We start from the raw sequence: 18,462 nt of genomic DNA, 5'->3' as shown, positions 1-18,462 counted from the left end.
ATTTAAAACAATAGTCAGAAGTAACAATACTTTGAAAGTTAAAAACTATGATAATTTCATTTTTATTCAAACTGAAAAATGTTAAAAATAAAGCTATGACTTGTGTAATAATATCCTTTGAAAAATATTTTAGAAAGATAAAGAAATCTGTGAAGAAAGGAAAATAGTGAAATCTTGTCAATGAATATATGTTTCAAAAACTCTCATATTTGTGGACTTTTAAAGTACTTTTTTCATTTGTGAGCTCTTTGAAATGTAACTACATTAAGCAAGTTGAGTTTCTATTATAGAAATCTATCATTAGCCATAATATGTTCATACAAAATCACAAAGTTCAACTGAAGAAAAGAATTAATTTCCAGATGTAATTCAAATCAAGTAGCACACATTGTGCCTCTTAATTAATATATATATTAATATGCCAAAGAGATGAAACGTCCTGAAGCCTAGTGGTGACCTGACAGATGGCAGGTAGGGAGCCCAATTGACAGAGGTCTGGACAGAGACACTGGCCCAATCCAGAGTGGAATGACATCCAGTGTGGCACAAACTCCAGATTCTCTTCCAGTGTCAAACCTCTGTTGTTTGGATCCAATCTCCTAAATTAGTAATGTGAAATCTTTCATAAGTCCCTGCAAGTCAAACAATCAAACAATGCATTCGCCAACCTGTGTGACATTTTACAGTTGTTGTTTAGGAGCTACCCATAAATCCTTAAATCCATTTTGAAAATATTTTATGCAAATTCAAAACAAATTCCAAAACACAGTGAACCCCATGAGATCTAGAAGTATAAAATATAGCAAGGTTAGACTCCTTTCTATCATAAGGTCAGAATTATCTTTTCCATATTAACTATAATCAAATTTTGAGTATATTCATTACAGGTCAGGACACCTGATCATTAAGCTTCTGAACATTTTTATCACCCATGTCCCCAGGTTTTATGAGAGTCAGACTTGGCAAATTAGGAACATGACCCACAGACTTAACAAAGTTCATATGGGGCTCACAGAGACTGAAGTGACAAACACGTACCCTGTATGTGTCCGAGCTAGGCTCTCTGTGTATACCTTATGGTTGTGCAGCTTGATATTTTTTCAGACTCCCCAACAGTGGCAGTGGGGTGTCTCTGACTCTTTTGCCTGCTCTTGGGTCCCTTTTCCTCCCACTAGGCCACCTTGTCCTTAATAGGGTTTGTGCCTAGTCTTATTGTAACTTGTTATGCCATATTCAGTAGATGTCCCTGGGAGGCCTGCTTGTTTTGTTTTGAAGGGAAACAGAGAAGAAGTAGATCTGAGAAAAGGGGGAGAAACAATGGAGGGAGGGAAAACTGCTCAGGATGTAATATGTGAAAGAAGAATAAAAGAAAGAAAAACTATGAAAATAAAAAATAAGATTAAAAAAGGAATAAACTGTGGAAGGGGATAGGTTTTTTGTTGTTGTTGTTGTTTTTTGTTTGGTTGTTTGGTTGTTTATTTTTATAAACCAGTCAAGACTACATAAAACAAGAAAGGGAAGACTTTCTAACTGAAAAATATGTGTCCTTAAGCCATTTTAACCCTGGCCATTTCTCTTCAGCGTGTGTTTGTCTGGGACTTGGATGAAACCATCATCGTCTTCCACTCTCTCCTCACAGGCTCTTATGCACAGAAGTATGGCAAGGTAAGGAGCCAAGTGCTTATTCCCAAAAGTGTTCAGGATTTAACCAGTTAGAAACTCAAGGTCTGCTTTAAACTGCTTTGTTTCCTCCATCAACCCTTACGATAGTCTCCCCTCTGTGGCTGCTTACTGTTCTCTCTCCAGAGCTAATTAGAAGTTACCTTTATACTTTTCTATCTCAAGACCAAAGAACCTACTCTCATACATTTGGGGATAACACCCATTCACTTACACAAAGACTCAGCATTTCACTGCCTTTCTCTCTTGCTACTCGTTCTGTAGTGAATTTCTTAGACCAGCATCTCAGCTATGTGAGTTCTGTGTCCTGAACTGATACACCCATAGGAGGCTGTTCTAGTGGAAACACGCATGTTAGCTCATCACTGGCTTTGACTCTGTTAATAGGATTTGCTCTCTAAAGAGAGTTTGCTGAGAACATGTTGGCCTCATTTCCACTGCTGTTGAAAATATGTGGTTAGCTTTGGACCTTTTACAAATCACAGTCACACCCACTAAAATGTGTCACTGTGCCTCACAGCACGACACAACACATTAGTGAGTGGGTTCTTATGTTCTATCAACACACTATATGGCAGCAGTTATATTCTCATCTTCTAGACAATAGATGATGGATTGCATTTAACTGTCTTTTTATTTTTCATTAATATGTGTGTTTATATGTGCATGTGCACATGTGTACAAGTGACCATGAACTCCAGAAGAATGTATCAGATCCTGAATCTTAAGTTAGAGGTGTGATATGAATCAATATATGGGTGCTGGGAACCAAACCCATGTTCTCTGGAAGAACAAGAAATGTCCTTAACCACTGAGTAATCTTTCGTGCCCCAAAGGCCTCATTGTAAATTTGCACTTTGGAGGAATCTGTGCTATCATTTGTTTTTGCTTTCTAAGTACAAATAGAAAGTCGTAATTTCTTTTCAGCAACCATTTACCAAAAGTGTCTTAGTTCCTTTATAAGTGTCTAACACATGTCTTCAAACTATACTTTCAGAGACTATTTCTGTAATTCATAAATGAGTTGTCTCCCAAGCATCGACATGTCTGCTGGGATGAGGATAGAATTTGTGGAATATTAAAACAAACTCACACACCCAAATTTGTATCTCACATTTATTTTTATTTCCTGTTTCATGCTGGGGTATTTTTATAAACAATGCGCCAGTGAGCTCAAGCTGCTGTAACAAAGCATGACCACAATTTATAACTAAATTATTGTCATAATCCTGGAGTGTTTTCAAAACTATACCATGAGCCCCATTTAAATGACTTATGAGGGCATACGCAACCTACATTTCACAGTAAAGGAAAGCTTGAAATAACAGTGAGTGGTGAATGTCTATGAGCCCATGGAAAGGTCCCTCACCACCCTCACCACCAGGGAGTGCCCTGAGATGTACGTTGATCCCTGTATCAGATCAGCAGTGATGGGCCTCACTTGTGGAGTGTCCTTACACTCTAACATGTGCCTGCACATCAGGCCTTCATCCCTCTCTCAGAACTTGAGTCTTTTAAATTATGAGATCACTTGAGTTCCCCAAGCAGAACCTGAGGAGAATAGAAAACATTTCATTACAGTTGGTTCCTTTTTGGTAAACTAAAGACAGCACTTTCTCCAGTAGTCTGGTCTCAAGGAAATCCTCTGTATGCAGGCTGAGGTCTTCCTACAGAACTTCACACCCTGAACTGCAAAAGACAGGAAATAGAGAGAATGAGGCTGAAGATCAAGGGAGACATAAGGAGAACAGGAGGTAGAGAGAATCCTAGGAGCCTGCGGAGGTGGGAATCCATTGGACTCACTTAGTGGGGAAAGCTAAAGTCAGCAAAAGGTCCCCACAGGACACACACATTCCACAACATGCTTTCCTAAACAAGGTCATGATACTATTGAACTTCTCTCTTATTTAAAAAGGTTTAACTCCAGGATTTAGAATTGTAGAAGAAAATTCAAATTTCTCCCACTAGATGAAGTGTCATCACCTTGTGAGATCTCCCACTCAGCTCTTGTGGTCCTGGATCCTTGTCTTCCTTTCTCATTTGCACTTCTATTTTCTGCCACAAGTTGAAGCCACACAAGTATCGCACTGGAGCATATCAATGCCAACACATCGCCAGGCCTCAGACATCCAGGCCCCCACATCCTTCATCCAAACTTGCCTTTCTTTATAAGTTACCCCATCTCAGGTACTTTGCTAAGGTAACAGAAAGCTGCCACCACACTGTTGTGGCCTGGTACTCCAGTGCGTGCCACAGGCTCCTCTTCTAAATTCTTCCTCCTGGCACCAACTCCATTCTGAGATGCTACAAAGCCTTGGGGAGGAAGGACATAGCAAACAGAACTCAATCGGTAGGGATAGGCCTTGGGAGTTTTCTCCTTCTGTCCTCAGTGAGAAGAACAGTCCCACCACAATGCATAATCCCACCGCTGTTCTGGCCCAGTGGGTGAGACAAACTGACTCTGAACTGAAGTCTTGGAAACTGTGAGCCAAAACAAATCTTTCCTCCTTCAAACAAAAACATCATAAAGCACAGGGAAGCTCAACTGCCTCACAAGCTGGCCAACTCTAAGAGCCAACCCAAAGCCAAACTCCCAGGCCTCTCTCAGCAGGGGTGCATCTCTGATGAATCTCAAGAGGCACTGGGAAATTTTCTAAATGTTTTATCTTGGTAAAAAAAAAGCAAATAAATAAATCTGCTTCTTCAACATGTTAATTAGTGGTCTTCAAAGAAAGTTCGTGGTGAGTGCTTACATTGTATGGTAGGTCAGTGCAAGCTATCACACCTAAATAGCTCTGAGATAGTGTCAACAATCAAGTCCTGAGATTCAGTTCATCAGCTCTCTTTACAGGCTGATAGAAATAAACTCATTCTAGTTCTTAGTTGAAAAAAATAATTTTCACTGCTCTTAAAAATAGTAACTAAGATGAAACTGGAGACACGGCTCAGCTGTTAAAAGCACTGCTCGGTCTCCAGAACATTTGAAGGCTCACACATCTACAACTCCAACCCAAAGGACCTGGTGCCTTCTTCTGGCCCCTGCAGCCTACTGCACACACATAGTGCACATAAACTCAGAAGTACACAGACACACACACATAGTTTAAAAAGTAACTGGGACCATTAGTTTTGAAACACCCACATCCCCTTAAGAGTTGTGTAGATTTGAATTTGCTTATGTGTACTCAGTCCATTTCATGATTCAAATGACTCATTGCTTCAATGTGCATTAGAAAGCATTCCAAAGTATGTATGTATGTATGTATGTATGTATGTATGTATGTATTTGTGTGTGTGTGTTTGTGTGTGTGTGTGTGTGTGTGTGTGCATGTCCCATATTCAGAGGACTCCTTTACAAGTTGGTTCTCTTCTTCCATGACATGAGTCCCAGCGATCAATTCCAGGCCATCAGATTTGCAGCAAGCTCCTTTCTACTGAGCCACCTTGCTAGCACCAATGAGTATTTCAAATGCACAACCTGGTATAATGGTGATTTTCCAGGTTTAAAAGCAGGGCATTCTTCATGCATATTCTACAGAGTATCATTATATAAAATGTCTATGAAAAGGGCTTCTCCAGCTTGAGGAAAGTGGCAAGGAATGAGAGCCCCCATGATCCCCACAAAGCTAGGCCCCTCTCCTGTTATTCTCATTCCCCACGAATGGTTTACAGAGGTCAAGGCTTCTATGTTCTGTAATGAATATCAGCTATCCTTGGTAGGCTGCATGACAAGCCACTTGAACTCTGAGCCAATTTCTTTATCAGAAAGTGATTATAGGGGCATAACCTAATCTTGGCACTTGAAAGGCTGATGTGGGAAAAGTATGACTTCAAGACCATCCTGGGCTATATAGTAGGTTCCAGGCCAGCTTGTGGTATATGGCAAGACTATATCTTAAAATAAATTTTTCAATTTTTTGCATCAGTTATGTTTTTACTACTATTGTAAACAATTTGAACTATTGTGAACAGACACAAGGACCAAGACAACTCTTATAAGGACAACTTGGCTTACAGGTTCAGAGGTTCAGTCCATTATCATCAAGGCAGGAGCATGGCAGCATCCAGGTAGGCATGGTGAAGGAGGAGTTGAGAGATCTACATCTTCATCTGAAGGTCTTTAGAAGACTGGCTTCCAGGCAGCTAGGATGAGAATATGAGAGCTCCCACCCACAGTGACATACCTACTCCAACAAGGCCACACCCCTTCTAATAGTGCCACTCCCTGGACCAAGCATATTCAAACCATCACATTGAACTCAAAACTCAAAAAGAAAATAGGCAATTCTCTTCATTGCCGGCTTTAGTGGGTAGGCTAAATAGAATCATATCCAGGACATTTAGCTATGGACACAAGCATCTACTTCTCAGATCAGATGAAGTAAAGTAATAATACTCACTCTTTTCTGCCCAAGGAGAAATAACTAGAAATGGGTGCTCTTAGAGATACAGGTCTGGGACTGCTCTCCTGATGTTTATGGCAGCACTGAAATCGCACAAAATACATTAAGCTGGAATAAGAAGGCATGTGCACCTGAACTGTAAAATCAAGCCCTAGAGCAAACACATCTATCTACCAGCCTGCTTCTATCTCTCCAAAATCTCTGGTCTCCCACAGATACTTAACATTCCACTTCAGTGGAACTCAACAGTCTTTGTAGTCAGGTGGCTATAGCCAGGTTTTGGAGTATATAAAGCATCAAAAAAATAGTCATGTGTGGTAATGCATACCTTAATCTAAGCACTCAGAAATCTAAGGCAAAAATGATCCCTATAAGTCCAACACCAAATAAAATGGATAGTATTTTTCATGTTTGCTAAAAGCATGTACTTATACATGTAGTACATACATAAATATAATATACATACAAAGAATAAAGCTGAATCCAGGACACTGACATGTCAAAGTCAGCCTATGGGAGGTGAAGAGACAGTGGCAGCTATTTTATTCCTAGACCTTGGATTTGATACATATTCACTTTAGAGGCTCTTTCCCTGCTATATTGAATGGTGCACGATGATAGAAGAGTTCCAGGGTCAGGGGACTGCTTCAGAAATGATTTTGTGTGTGATTGTGTGTGTGTGTGTAGCTATGCATGTGTCTATGTGTGTGTCTATGAGTGTATCTGTGTGTGTCTGTGTTTAAGTATGTGTGTTTGTCTGTCTGTCTCTGTCTCTGCTGCCTCTCTCTCTCTCTGTGTGTGTGTGTGTATGTACATGTTTGCGTGTGTGTTAATGTTTAAGTGTGTCTGTCTGTCTGTCTGTCTCTGTCTCTGTGTGTGTGTGTGTGCATGCGCATGTGCGTGTGCACATGGGTGTGCGTGTGAGTGTATGTCATCAGCAACTGTCTGCCTTACCTTATTGTGTGAGACAGGTTCTCTCTGGCTAGGATCTGGAGTTCACTGGATTTGACTAGTCTGATTGACCAGCAAGTTTTATCATTAGTCCAGGGATGTCAGTCTGGCCCCACACACAGTTATTTATGTGGGTTCTGGTGATGGGAAGCATGTTTTCAGCATTGTGCTACAAACACTTCTTCGCTTGAAGTGATTTCTCTCTAAGCCACCACACACCTGTGACCTGCATCCCTCCCATGCCCACCATACTACTGGCCACGATATTCTGAACTGTTGTAGGAAAGGCCTTTTGAGCTAAATTCTTCCAAGTTGGCTTTCTCCTTCTCTTCTCATCCCCAACTTACAAAGGAGGATGCTCTTCTATGATCTGAGAAATAGCTGTGGCAGGGCAAGTGATCTTTCTCAGTTTTTCTTACTGGATCTCTCCTTTGTTCCTGACTCAGGTGAAGGATCAATCTTCCCTAAAGTACATCCTGCCTTTCCCAGGCTTGGCCCCACTGCTGGATATTCCACCCCCATGATAGGCCCACTCTAACCACCAAGTCTGCCTGTCTCCCATATCCCATCTGAGTGTGGTTAACTCCCTGGCTTTTTATGCAGTCATTCGTCTTGGAAGGCGCACGCTGGCTTGGCTCACACTACTATCACAGCTCCTCCCCAAGCTTCTGCGTCTACTCATCTACATTTCTTTGCACTTCAGAGGTATCATCACCTGAAATGCTCTGTTTACTGGGCTGTTTATTAGCTATACAACATAATAATAATAACTAAAGCCCACAAGCACATGGCTTTTGCTTTTTTAAATTTTTTTTGTCTTTATTGGTATGTATGTCTGAGTTGAGGGGCTTTTGTGTACTTGCTCTCATTGCTCAGGCCTTGTGTAGGCCACTATACAGTTGAGATTTCATGAGTGTATCTTGCCTGTCACATACAGAAGACACAATGTCACAGTAGACATCTGATCCTCTGACTTTAGAATCTTTTTATCCCTTCTTCTGTGACGTTCCCTGAGCCTCAGTGCAGGAGTTGTGTTTTGAATAGATCAATTAGAGCCGGGTATCCACACAGTTTGTCCTCTGCATTTGACCAGTTGTGGCATTCTGTAATGATCTGGTACAAAAAGAAGTTTCTCAGATGAGAGGTGAGACCTGTGCTAACCTGTGGGTGTGAGGATGAACATTTAGAACACAGTTAGGAATTATGCTCATTTAGGAAAGCCAGGTCTGTAATGGGGTCTCCTCTAAGATCCATCACCTCACAGTAGCAGCTGGCTGGGGTTTCAGTCCTGTTGAGTGGCTGTGGTTATTAAATGCCACTATTGTACCATTAGGGATAGCTTGCTGCGGTGCTCGGTGTTATGCTTCTTAGGCGTCACAGCTGGTATGGTACCTGATTGTCTTCCTCCCTTGATAGCTTGCATAGTGACTTCTAGGATTCCTCATGGAGGGTATTTAGGTCAGGTTCAATCCCATTCCTTAGACTCCTGTGTCTGACAAACGTGGTGCCTTCAGTGATAGGGAGTTGCCAGTAATCTCTGAAGACAACCAAGGGCAATACTAATACGCTATATTATTTTGTGATCTTCTGGGACTCCCTTGACCAACAACTCAAAGGGAGTCTTCTCATGCCAGGTAGCAGGGTTTTTATTAGGTAGTCTCTGCCTACTGGGAGCATGCCATCATCTCAAGTGGCCCAAGTTCACTTAAACTGAACTTTGATGCACACATGCTTATGGATTATATGTATTTTAGATAAATATACTATTATTCCCTGTGGATTTTCCAAACATGATTCATCCTTAGTGTAATGTATTTCTCCTTCCTCCCTCTCCTCTCCCCAGTTAAATCACATAGCCCTCTTTTCCCCTTTGAGACAGTCTCTCCTTGAACCTGCATCTCACTGATTCATCTCTGGCTGGTCAGGAGTCTTTCCCTAGTGATGAGATTATAATTGCAAGTCCAGCCTTTTACATGGGGCTGGAATCTGAGCCCAAGGTCCTCGAGCTTCCTCAGCAAGCACTTAATTGACTGAGCCATCTTTCCAGGTTTTCTTTGATTTGTTGGTTTTGTTTTGTTTTATTGTTCCATTCCTAGAATCTGAGCATATCATAGACACTCAAAACCATATGAAAGGATGATTAATAACATAATGCTCTTAACAGAGGGAATTATCCAATTCCCTCTAAGAATTCTTTTTTTTTCCTTTTAAGAAATACTTGGAGTTGAAACTAAGACTTCATGCACACTAGGCAAGCACTTGCCCACTGACCCAAAGACTCAGCTTCCCCTTTAAGAACTCTGAAATCTATTACCTGTCCCTCAGACAAATAGGTCAAATATGGAGTTTCCTTTCCAGTTGATGAATGGATTTCATTTCACCTCTTAATGTCTAATTAGAAAAGTCTTTGCATCTTGAGAGCCCAGGAATGTGTTCCACCTTGGTTTGTGGAGACTTATCTTCCTTCGCAGTGTGCTTGGGCATCTTCTGTCCCTTGAGTAAAAATCTACAAATGTACTTAATGTCCCAAAGGAATAACTGGTCCAAGATCCCAGGATCTTAAAAGAAAAATAGTCCCCCGTAACTTTAAAAATACATAATTGCTGCTTCTCCTGAGATATTTTTACAGTGTTTCCCTAGAGGAGGAATTGCAGCTGATGGCCCAGTGTAGGGCAGAGACCAACAGACAGACAGTCTGGCTCCGATTTATGTTCTGTGCTAACATGGCTAATAGGCATTAGTATTTTGATTTAGAGAAGTGTTCTACTTGATCCTGACTTGGGTGTACACACTGGTAACATCTGGCTTAGAGGCACACATTTCAAGGTCAAGAAATATTTACTTTCTTCATCTTTTTCCTCCTCTTCCTCACTCTGTGTGTGTCTCTCTCTGTGTGTCTCTTCTCTCTTTCTGTCTCTCTGTCTCTGTCTCTCTGTCTCTCTCTGTCTCTCTGTCTCTCTCTGTCTCACTGTCACTCTGTCTCTCACTGTCTCTCTCTGTCTCTCTGTCTCTTTCCCTCCATCCCTACATCCCTCCCTCCCTTGCTCCCTCCCTCCCTTCTTCCTTCTTTTCCTTCCACTCCCTCCAGCAGAGTGTCTTGGGAATCATTTCAATGTTTTGACAAAGTACTACAGAGTGTAACTTGGCAGACGTTCCCTTTGCCCCATGTTGAACTCTGCAGGAGACATGCTGAATCCTTCAGAACTCTGATGTGTGTCACGCGTATCAGAACTTTCATCCAACCCTATCTGTGCCTTCATTTCCCCACGTTATCACTCTGCCCAAGTCTTTGGTATCACTTCAACTTCAATACCAAACTCAACATTCACTCCCCCTAAGTGGAAAAAAAGCAGCAAATCTGGATTCATAAGACACCCCATAAACATCTACGAAAATAGTAGAAATTTCAGTACAAGACTTGGGTCCTCTCCAGAAATATGTCTCACTCGCAAATGCTTGATAACACAGTGGAACTGCAGCCACTAGTAGCTCCTTCCTAGCCAGAGATATCTACCATGACCAGGTTCCGAGAAGGCTTCCTTCCCCCCAAGCCACCCCTCCCCCAACAAATATCCTTCCTTTTAGAGTTTGAGATCGGTGAGTCCTTCAGCTGGAAAAGTGTGACACTGTAATCTGCTGATTTAGAATTAGCTGTCCCAGTGACTTAGTTCACTGGAAGGGGCGATAAATCATATATCTGTAAAGAAGCCTTCCCAAACAGTCTCTGAGGAACAAGAATACCACCTCTTAACTTAGTTTTCCTTGGTTTGTGATCTTGATGACCAAATACTTCTCTGTCAATGGGCTTGCTCTCTGGAAACCTTAGTAAAATCTAACCAATTCACACTCTGACAAAATTCAAATCCAAACTTACCCAGTTAAGAAATGGGATTTTTGCCAGAATGCTTAGTAAGTGCTGGTTGTAGTAGGGCAAGTGTTGTACAAACACCACAGCTTGCAAAACAAGTGATTGGCCCTCCCAGTGCCATGGGGTTGCATTCCAACAGTATGCTCGAATATAGCTTTCATTTTGATATATGCTATGCACACTTACTATAAGGGCTATGTAATTTTTTCAAAAAAAAAGTATTTATTTGTTTGTTAACTTATCAGATGCACAGGAAATTCATCCTTTGTGGATTTTTCCACCACTGTTTGGATAGCACAGAGGGGGATGTAGTTCAGAAGCATGTTATCAATGAAAGTAGTAATCACGGGACTACTAGGGTTTCTCCTATCTTCCCAGAAATCAAATCTATAAATGCAAAGAATGTAAGAAATGAACATAAGATAGCCAATAATTTTATTGGAAACTTAAAAGTGGAGACAAGTACCAGTTGGGATAAAAGACTCACTACCTAAACTCCAAGAGAAAATCTTTAAAAAGATATTTCTATACATGCATCTGAAATTGATATCTTCAGGGCAGAAAGCATCAGAGTACTGTGGATCTCCCCTTTACTGTCTTGCATCGTGGGCATTCCTGAAATTCAAAGAGCGTCACTAATGGAATTATATGTTTTCATGCTGTAATTACATTTGATTTTCCTGATATTTCTGTGGACTTTTTGTTCATGGGTCCATGACTTAGCAGAATATGTCAAAGTTTTCTATAACATTGTCTTATTACGACCCACTCTGTTCCCTCCGAAAAGAGAGGATTAGCAAGAGCAATTTTTAATAGAAAAAGACAAAATGCATAGTTAAAAAATTATTCAAGCTTCAGAGAGTTCTTTCAATAACAGTAAAGGATATGAACACCAACAAAAGCGAGCCTGACAATGGAAGGAAACGCGATCAGGGTCCTTCTAAGTTCTGAAATGGCCTGAGTTAATTAAAAAAAAAATTAGTTAGGGGCACAAAAAATTTTTTTCTTTATATTTGAATGAGCACTTTTAGACAAAACAGTTTGATCTTTGTCTTGTACTGGGTTTATAGACATTTTGTACCTTTCAGAACAGTTATATATAGTATGTATCAGCGTCCACACCCAACCCTGCCCATGCCTTCATCACCCCAATCAAAATGCTGTCCATAGTAAGTGGCACTGTACCAGTCTATCTGCTATACTCCCCTGAATTGATGCAATCCTCTCTGCTCCTCTGTATCATCTGTATCACCCACTGGCCCTATTCTTCTTCAACTCTAGTTTGATGACGACCGTTTCTTTTTCTCCTTTTCTTTTCTTCTTGAGATTATAACATAATTATAACCATTATCCCTTCACTTTCATCTCTCCAAAATCTCCCCATGCACCTCTCCCCTATCTCCTTCAATTTTACTTCCTCTTCTTTCACTAATTGGTACAGCATGCATATATGTATATGGATGTGTATGCATATATGTATGTGCATCTATATGTATATATATGTATATGTATATATATTGTATGTATATGTATGTGTGCATATGCATGTATAACTATATATGTATGTATATGTATATCTATGTGTATGTATATGTATGTGTATATGTGTACATGTATATTGTGTTTTTACATATATGTATATGTATGTGTATAGATGTATGTATATATCTATGTGTATATATATATGTGATGTGTAAATGTATATCTATGTATATGTATGTGTATGTATATGTGTGTACATATACATATATTTCTAAATACAACTCATTTATTCCATATAATGTTAAGTGCATACCCTTGTAAATATTTAATAAGTTTTCTCTGTTCTTCACCACCCATACAAATACCATTCCCCAAAAGGTATTTGTGGCATATATCCAAGCTAAATCATCTAAACTTGTTGGCTTGCATGATTCTCTTATGAATACATGGATTTGGGTAGATAAATTACTATTGAAATGTATTTGTAATCTTTATATGCATAGTATGTCCTGTAAATTACAGGAGATCTCTTTAGAGATCCATATTTGGAGTCATTCATAACTCATTTTATATACATATATGTAATTCTTTCAATATTACAAATGGCATAATTGTATATATGCCATAAATTTCAATACATGTATATAATATATAATGATCAATTTGATAATTAATACTTACATTTCAAACATTTATCATTCTTTGGGTTGAAAGCATGTAAAATCCTTTATTCTGACCGCCTAGAAGATTACAGTAAATATTGCTGACTATAGTCATACTACTTTATATTATCAGCCACTAGAATATTGTCATATTTCTAGCTATTTCCCAACTCTTTAACTCCCCCTTTAACTCTGTAAAATGTTTTAATCTTTGCTAAAATTTCATCTAATATTTCACCTTCTCCAAAAATATCTACTTAAAATATTTATTTAGTAATTGTGGCTAATAAAATTTTACCTCATTTTGTATGTATTTATTTTCAGGATCCCCCAATGGCTGTGACCCTCGGGCTCCGAATGGAAGAAATGATCTTTAATCTTGCAGATACACATTTGTTTTTTAATGACTTAGAGGTAAGAATTTTAAAAGTCAAGAATAATTATTGACAACACAAAAACTCTCAGATGGTGTCACATATGCAGTAACCTTAAGAAATTGGGGGGAGGGGAGATGCTTATTCCCTGAGACCTGTCAAGTAGAAAATTGCATAGACGAGTATGAGTAGACTGCAAACCCATGATCTTGAGTTATATGTGTTCATGGACGCATACTGAGAACAAAAGCATCTGAGAAGACATTGGCTTCCTGTGTTGCTGAGGCCAGACAACCCCCAGTCTGCCCTCCATTCTTTGCTATCTCACCTTTGAGCTAGCATCAGGCTTTCCCAGGTTACTAATGAAGACAATTTACATTATTCTCCTCATCACAAGAGAAGCTCAGGTCACGGAGGATTGCAGCATCTCTAACAAACTCTCATTCTCATCCTCTCCTCTAGACTAAAGAAGACTGGAGCTGTTTCCATAGTTCCCATAGCATAGCTGATGAGTTTTAATGCACTGAACACTTTCCTCTCTCAGGGCTTTTACTCCTAATGTCAACTTCCAACACAGTTGTCTGAATGACAAGAGACAGCAAAAGTAAAACTCAACAAAGTGGAAAATCATAAGAAATCTAGCTTCAGAGTAGCTACATGTATACCACTATAAAGAATATAATCTCTGTGTTAGTGATTTAAGGTTCCAGTCAAGCAGAAAGTAGAATATGAAATAACAGGGAAGCTTGGGTAAAGGGACTTTTCAGGGGACAGACTACAGGTTTAACAGCAAGACAGATAGATAGATAGATAGATAGATAGATAGATAGATAGATAGATAGATAGATAGATAGGGTAAAAGAAAGAAAATTCACAGTAAGTGACTTAGGTAAGATTATAGCTCAAGACTTAGTTACATTAGCGGTACAAAATGAAAAATGATTCCCTCATGTAGATGCATGTATGTGTGTTAGTAATATGTATAATATGTATATATATTGTGTTTATGTGTGTATGTATGTATATGTATGTCCTATGTTACCAGCTAGCTCAATAATAAAATTGTGATTTTAAAGCAGGTTTCAAGCAAGAGAGCACAGCTTTCTGCCCCTATACCCTGAGAAATTAAAGCAAAAGACAGAAAAGCCACATTTAGTTGAGTGACTTAGATAAGATTATAGATCAAGCCTTAGTTACATCAGAGACATGAAATGAAAATGGCTCTATGTGGCCTGTAGAAAATGTGCTAAAACCTGAGGCTTAGAAGACCTCAGTCATTTTTCCAGCTTGGTCCATGTTTTCATTGTATAATAAAATGTCTGTTCGAAGAAACTTTATTTGTTAATGAACAATATGAAAGCTTAGTGTTCTTCATCTAGTTTTTATTCTTATAAGAAATACTGTGACCCATGCAAAGCCTGAGTGTAGCTACCCCCACTGCTTATTACTACTGGGGATCCAGAACGGCTTTGTGATGAGGCCTGCTCATAGAAACCATGGTTGACCTTTCATGGAACTTGACATTTTAAATATAGCAATAGTTATGTGTTAGTTTTCTTGTTCTCCATGTGGATGACTCTCAGCTTAAAAATTGTAAGATGATGTATATTTTCAAAGTTACTAAAAGAAACGAGAAGTTTTATATGAGTTTTCCCAGTTTTATGATATTTATCTCATGTGACTTCTTTTTTTACTGGAAACACATGGAATGTGTTCTGAACTTTTAGCTTTTTGTTGGCATCTTATAAATAATGTGGAACAGGGAAAAACTAGGATCATGAACCCATCAGACCCATTACGAAAGGAGAGAATAGACCTGAGAGAGTTCTCTTCTGACTCCATATATGCACTATTGCATACATGCCACCCTCAGGAGTGCACACACACACACACACAAACACACACACACACACAAACAATAAATAAAACCAGTTTTTAGCAGAATATTAAAATGAGGTGAGTGTGTCTTATCCCTAATATATAAATATCTTTACATACTTAAAATACCATTGAGTATATAAAAAGCTGTGGCTAGATACAGTGCTTTAAGATCTTTCATCTTATGCTAGATCTTATGTTAAAAGTACTTCATATATACTGGCTGGGATCACTGACAGAATATTAAACAGAAAATATTGGCGTTTGGGGATTTTAGAATGTCACAGAAGCATTATTTGACTTACACCCTCGGTTCAGCTGTTCAGATGTATTCCATTTGATCAGTAAAAGATAAACCTAATCAAGTGAGTGGCATATGCACTCACAATGGCATGCAAGCAATGGAGTGCACAAAGTCTGCATGTGTGCTCACACAGGTAGATGAGACCAGGAATGCAAAAGGATATTTCTAAGTGACACAGACAAGCACTGGGTTAATGAGATCCACACAGTAACTTTCAAGTCCATTTGGCTACCCACCTCCATGGCCCCCCATCCTGGGTGCCTAATTTTAAACATCACATTTATGCCAATGTCCCTTTTGCCAGCCAACTTCTTAGAAAGGGTCCATAACAGAAATTAAGCTAAGCCTGCTTCTGCTGACATACAGAATTGCTCAAAACAGTCCATATATCATTAGCTTATTGTGAGAATTGTTTCTCTTGTATATTTAATCTCTTGGGGTCTTTTGTGGGAATCCAAATGTCTATTTGAAACAGTGAAAGCTTCAATACATGGTGCACTTTGGGCAGCGGCAGCTGTTCCTCTCAAACATCCTTAAAACTTCGAAATCTGAATCTGAGCACTCAACACTTCATTCCATTCTGCCCACCCCCACCCAGCAAGAGAATGCTCTCTGTTCAAAAAAATGTTATTTCAGTTAGAATAACTTCCAGAGGGGAAAGCACCAGGGAGTTGGGGTTCACAAATGTGAGAGAAGAGTGCAGTGACTTATACCTGGAGTAGATCAGGGACAATTTTGTGGTTACCTTATAAGACAAATTTAAAGCATTTATGATTAACACCAGAATTATTTTAAGAATTTGAGGTCTTTGCTAAGCTGTGTTCAAAACCAAAGCTCTTGAATGTTTTTGGAGCATTTTAGATTTAGGTTAAAATGACTCCTGAATGGTTTCCACAATGAAAACTAGTTGATGAACAATTATTTATCTTTCCCTAAAAAAAAAAAAAAAAAAAAAAAAAAAAAAAAAAAAAAAAAAAAAAAAAAAAAAAAAAAAAAAAACTTCTTAGTATTGAAGTTCAAATTTCTTTCACTGGACTGTAATCCTTGGGCAACTGTCCAGAGTCAACACACAGAGTTACTAAGCATAAATATAAAGAGAAGTTGGATTTGGAAGACCCTCAAACCTAACTTCAAATACAGGGTGCATGGTCCAATAAGTTTGATATACTGTTGTCCTCTGGAGTAAAAAATAAATTTTGGGACAAGTTATGCATAAATTAAGCATGTGAGTTAATACTTGAAATGTTAGGGGAGCTATTTTAAAAAATTAGAATGGGGAAATATTTTTTTAAAAAAAGCTTCTGGTGGTTAGAGAAACTCACAAAAATTTCCCTCACTATTTTGGGGGTTTTATACAAGTATATTATATTAAGAGAGAGATGGACTTTATTTACATGGGGAAAGCTTTTAGAAGTTCAATAGAGTGAAAAGCTGCAGGTACTTATTTCTCTCTAAATGGCTCCCAAGAATGTCACAATGTCTGAGCTGGAAAGATGGCTCAGTGACTAAAAGCACTGGCTGTTCTACCAGAGGACCTAGGTCCAATTCCTAGTACCCAGATGGCTGCTCACAACAACCGTCTGTAACTCCAGTCCCATGGGAATCAACCCTCTTCTGGACTCAATAAAGGCAAAACACCTATACACGTTAACATTTATTTAAAGAATATTACCATGTCTAAAGAACAAATACTTAAATCATGAAGAGCTCCTTAAGTGCCTCCATATTCTGGAGGAAAATAGGGTTTCCAGCTTCCATGCTAACTCCTTAGTCAGCTGAAAGCCCCAGGCAGCAGTTTGATAAGCTGGATGTGAGAGGGTAGTTTTTGGAGGTGCAGTGCCTCATTTTTTACAGGGTAGCCTGCATCCCTCTCAACTATAGGAAACCATGATAGCTCAGGCAGCCTCATCTCCTATTCTGTTCTTTTTCTTCTTTCTGTACTGATGACACCCACATTTCCCACAAGCCTCACCATCTAGGGTCTTAATTTTTGTCACTATAACATTGTGTTAGAAACTCTGACAATTACTATCATTGCATAGACTTCTGTCCGCAATGTGGTAAAGAAGCAATTCTGTTGCTTTTAATTCAGGTTTTATTTTATTGGTATATACTCATTGAATGTGAAAGAGTTACACGAGGACATTTTCCTTTTCTTTCCTTCTTCCTTCCTTCTTCCTTCCTTATTTCTTTCTCTCTCTTCCTTCCTTTCTTCTTTCCTTCCTTGCTTCTTTTCTTTCTTTCTTTCTTCCTTTCTTTCATTCTTTCTTCCATCTTCCTTTTTACAGAGTTTCTCTGTGCGCCCTTGCTGTCATGAAACTTTGTCTGTAAGACCAGTCTGGCCTCCAAATCTTAGCGATCCACCTGCCTCTGCTTTCCAAGTTCTGGGATTAAAGGTGTGTACCACCACTGCCCAACTATATAAGCATATTTTCAACTGAGTATGTTGCATACTTTGAGCATATCTCCCAGTGCATAGTTGATTTTCTTCTAGTTTTTAAGTTTTTTGTCCAACCTGTTTTCTCCCCAAGTATCTGGGTTGATTATTTCCTGCCTTTAAAAATCCATATATCCTGGTTGTCTCTCCCACATGCACCTTCAAATCAGGTAGGATAACTCTCCTCAGCCTTTACTGATGAACATAGGTAAAGGATTATTTGAAAATTACTAACCGATAACTTATGTAAACCTTAGAACTACTAAAGGAAGGAGACAGATTTTTACAAATTTTTGTTTTCATTTTACATTTATGGGTGTCTTACCTGCATGTACATATGTGTTCCATATGTATACAGTGCCTGGAGAAGGCAGAAAAGGGAGTTTTCAGTCTCATCAGGAGCCTGGGTCCTCTGGAAGAGTA

At 39.1% G+C, this 18,462-nt stretch overlaps 1 protein-coding gene across 15 annotated transcripts in view; it reads left to right on the top strand.

The window, feature by feature from the left end:
• Nucleotides 1-18,462, top strand: part of Eya4 (EYA transcriptional coactivator and phosphatase 4) — a 236,177-nt gene that overhangs the window by 202,508 nt on the left and 15,207 nt on the right. For all 15 annotated transcript variants that reach the window (XM_031380588.1, XM_031380587.1, XM_031380585.1 and 12 more), the window contains 2 exons: nucleotides 1,582-1,665; nucleotides 13,371-13,460. In XM_031380588.1, the coding sequence (XP_031236448.1) occupies nucleotides 1,582-1,665; nucleotides 13,371-13,460 (174 nt within the window). The remainder of the gene's footprint in view (nucleotides 1-1,581; nucleotides 1,666-13,370; nucleotides 13,461-18,462) is intronic.

This window comes from Mastomys coucha, unplaced genomic scaffold, assembly GCF_008632895.1.
Source record: "Mastomys coucha isolate ucsf_1 unplaced genomic scaffold, UCSF_Mcou_1 pScaffold2, whole genome shotgun sequence".
Classification (NCBI taxonomy): domain Eukaryota; kingdom Metazoa; phylum Chordata; class Mammalia; order Rodentia; family Muridae; genus Mastomys; species Mastomys coucha.
This window is presented reverse-complemented; position numbering and strand designations above follow the sequence as displayed.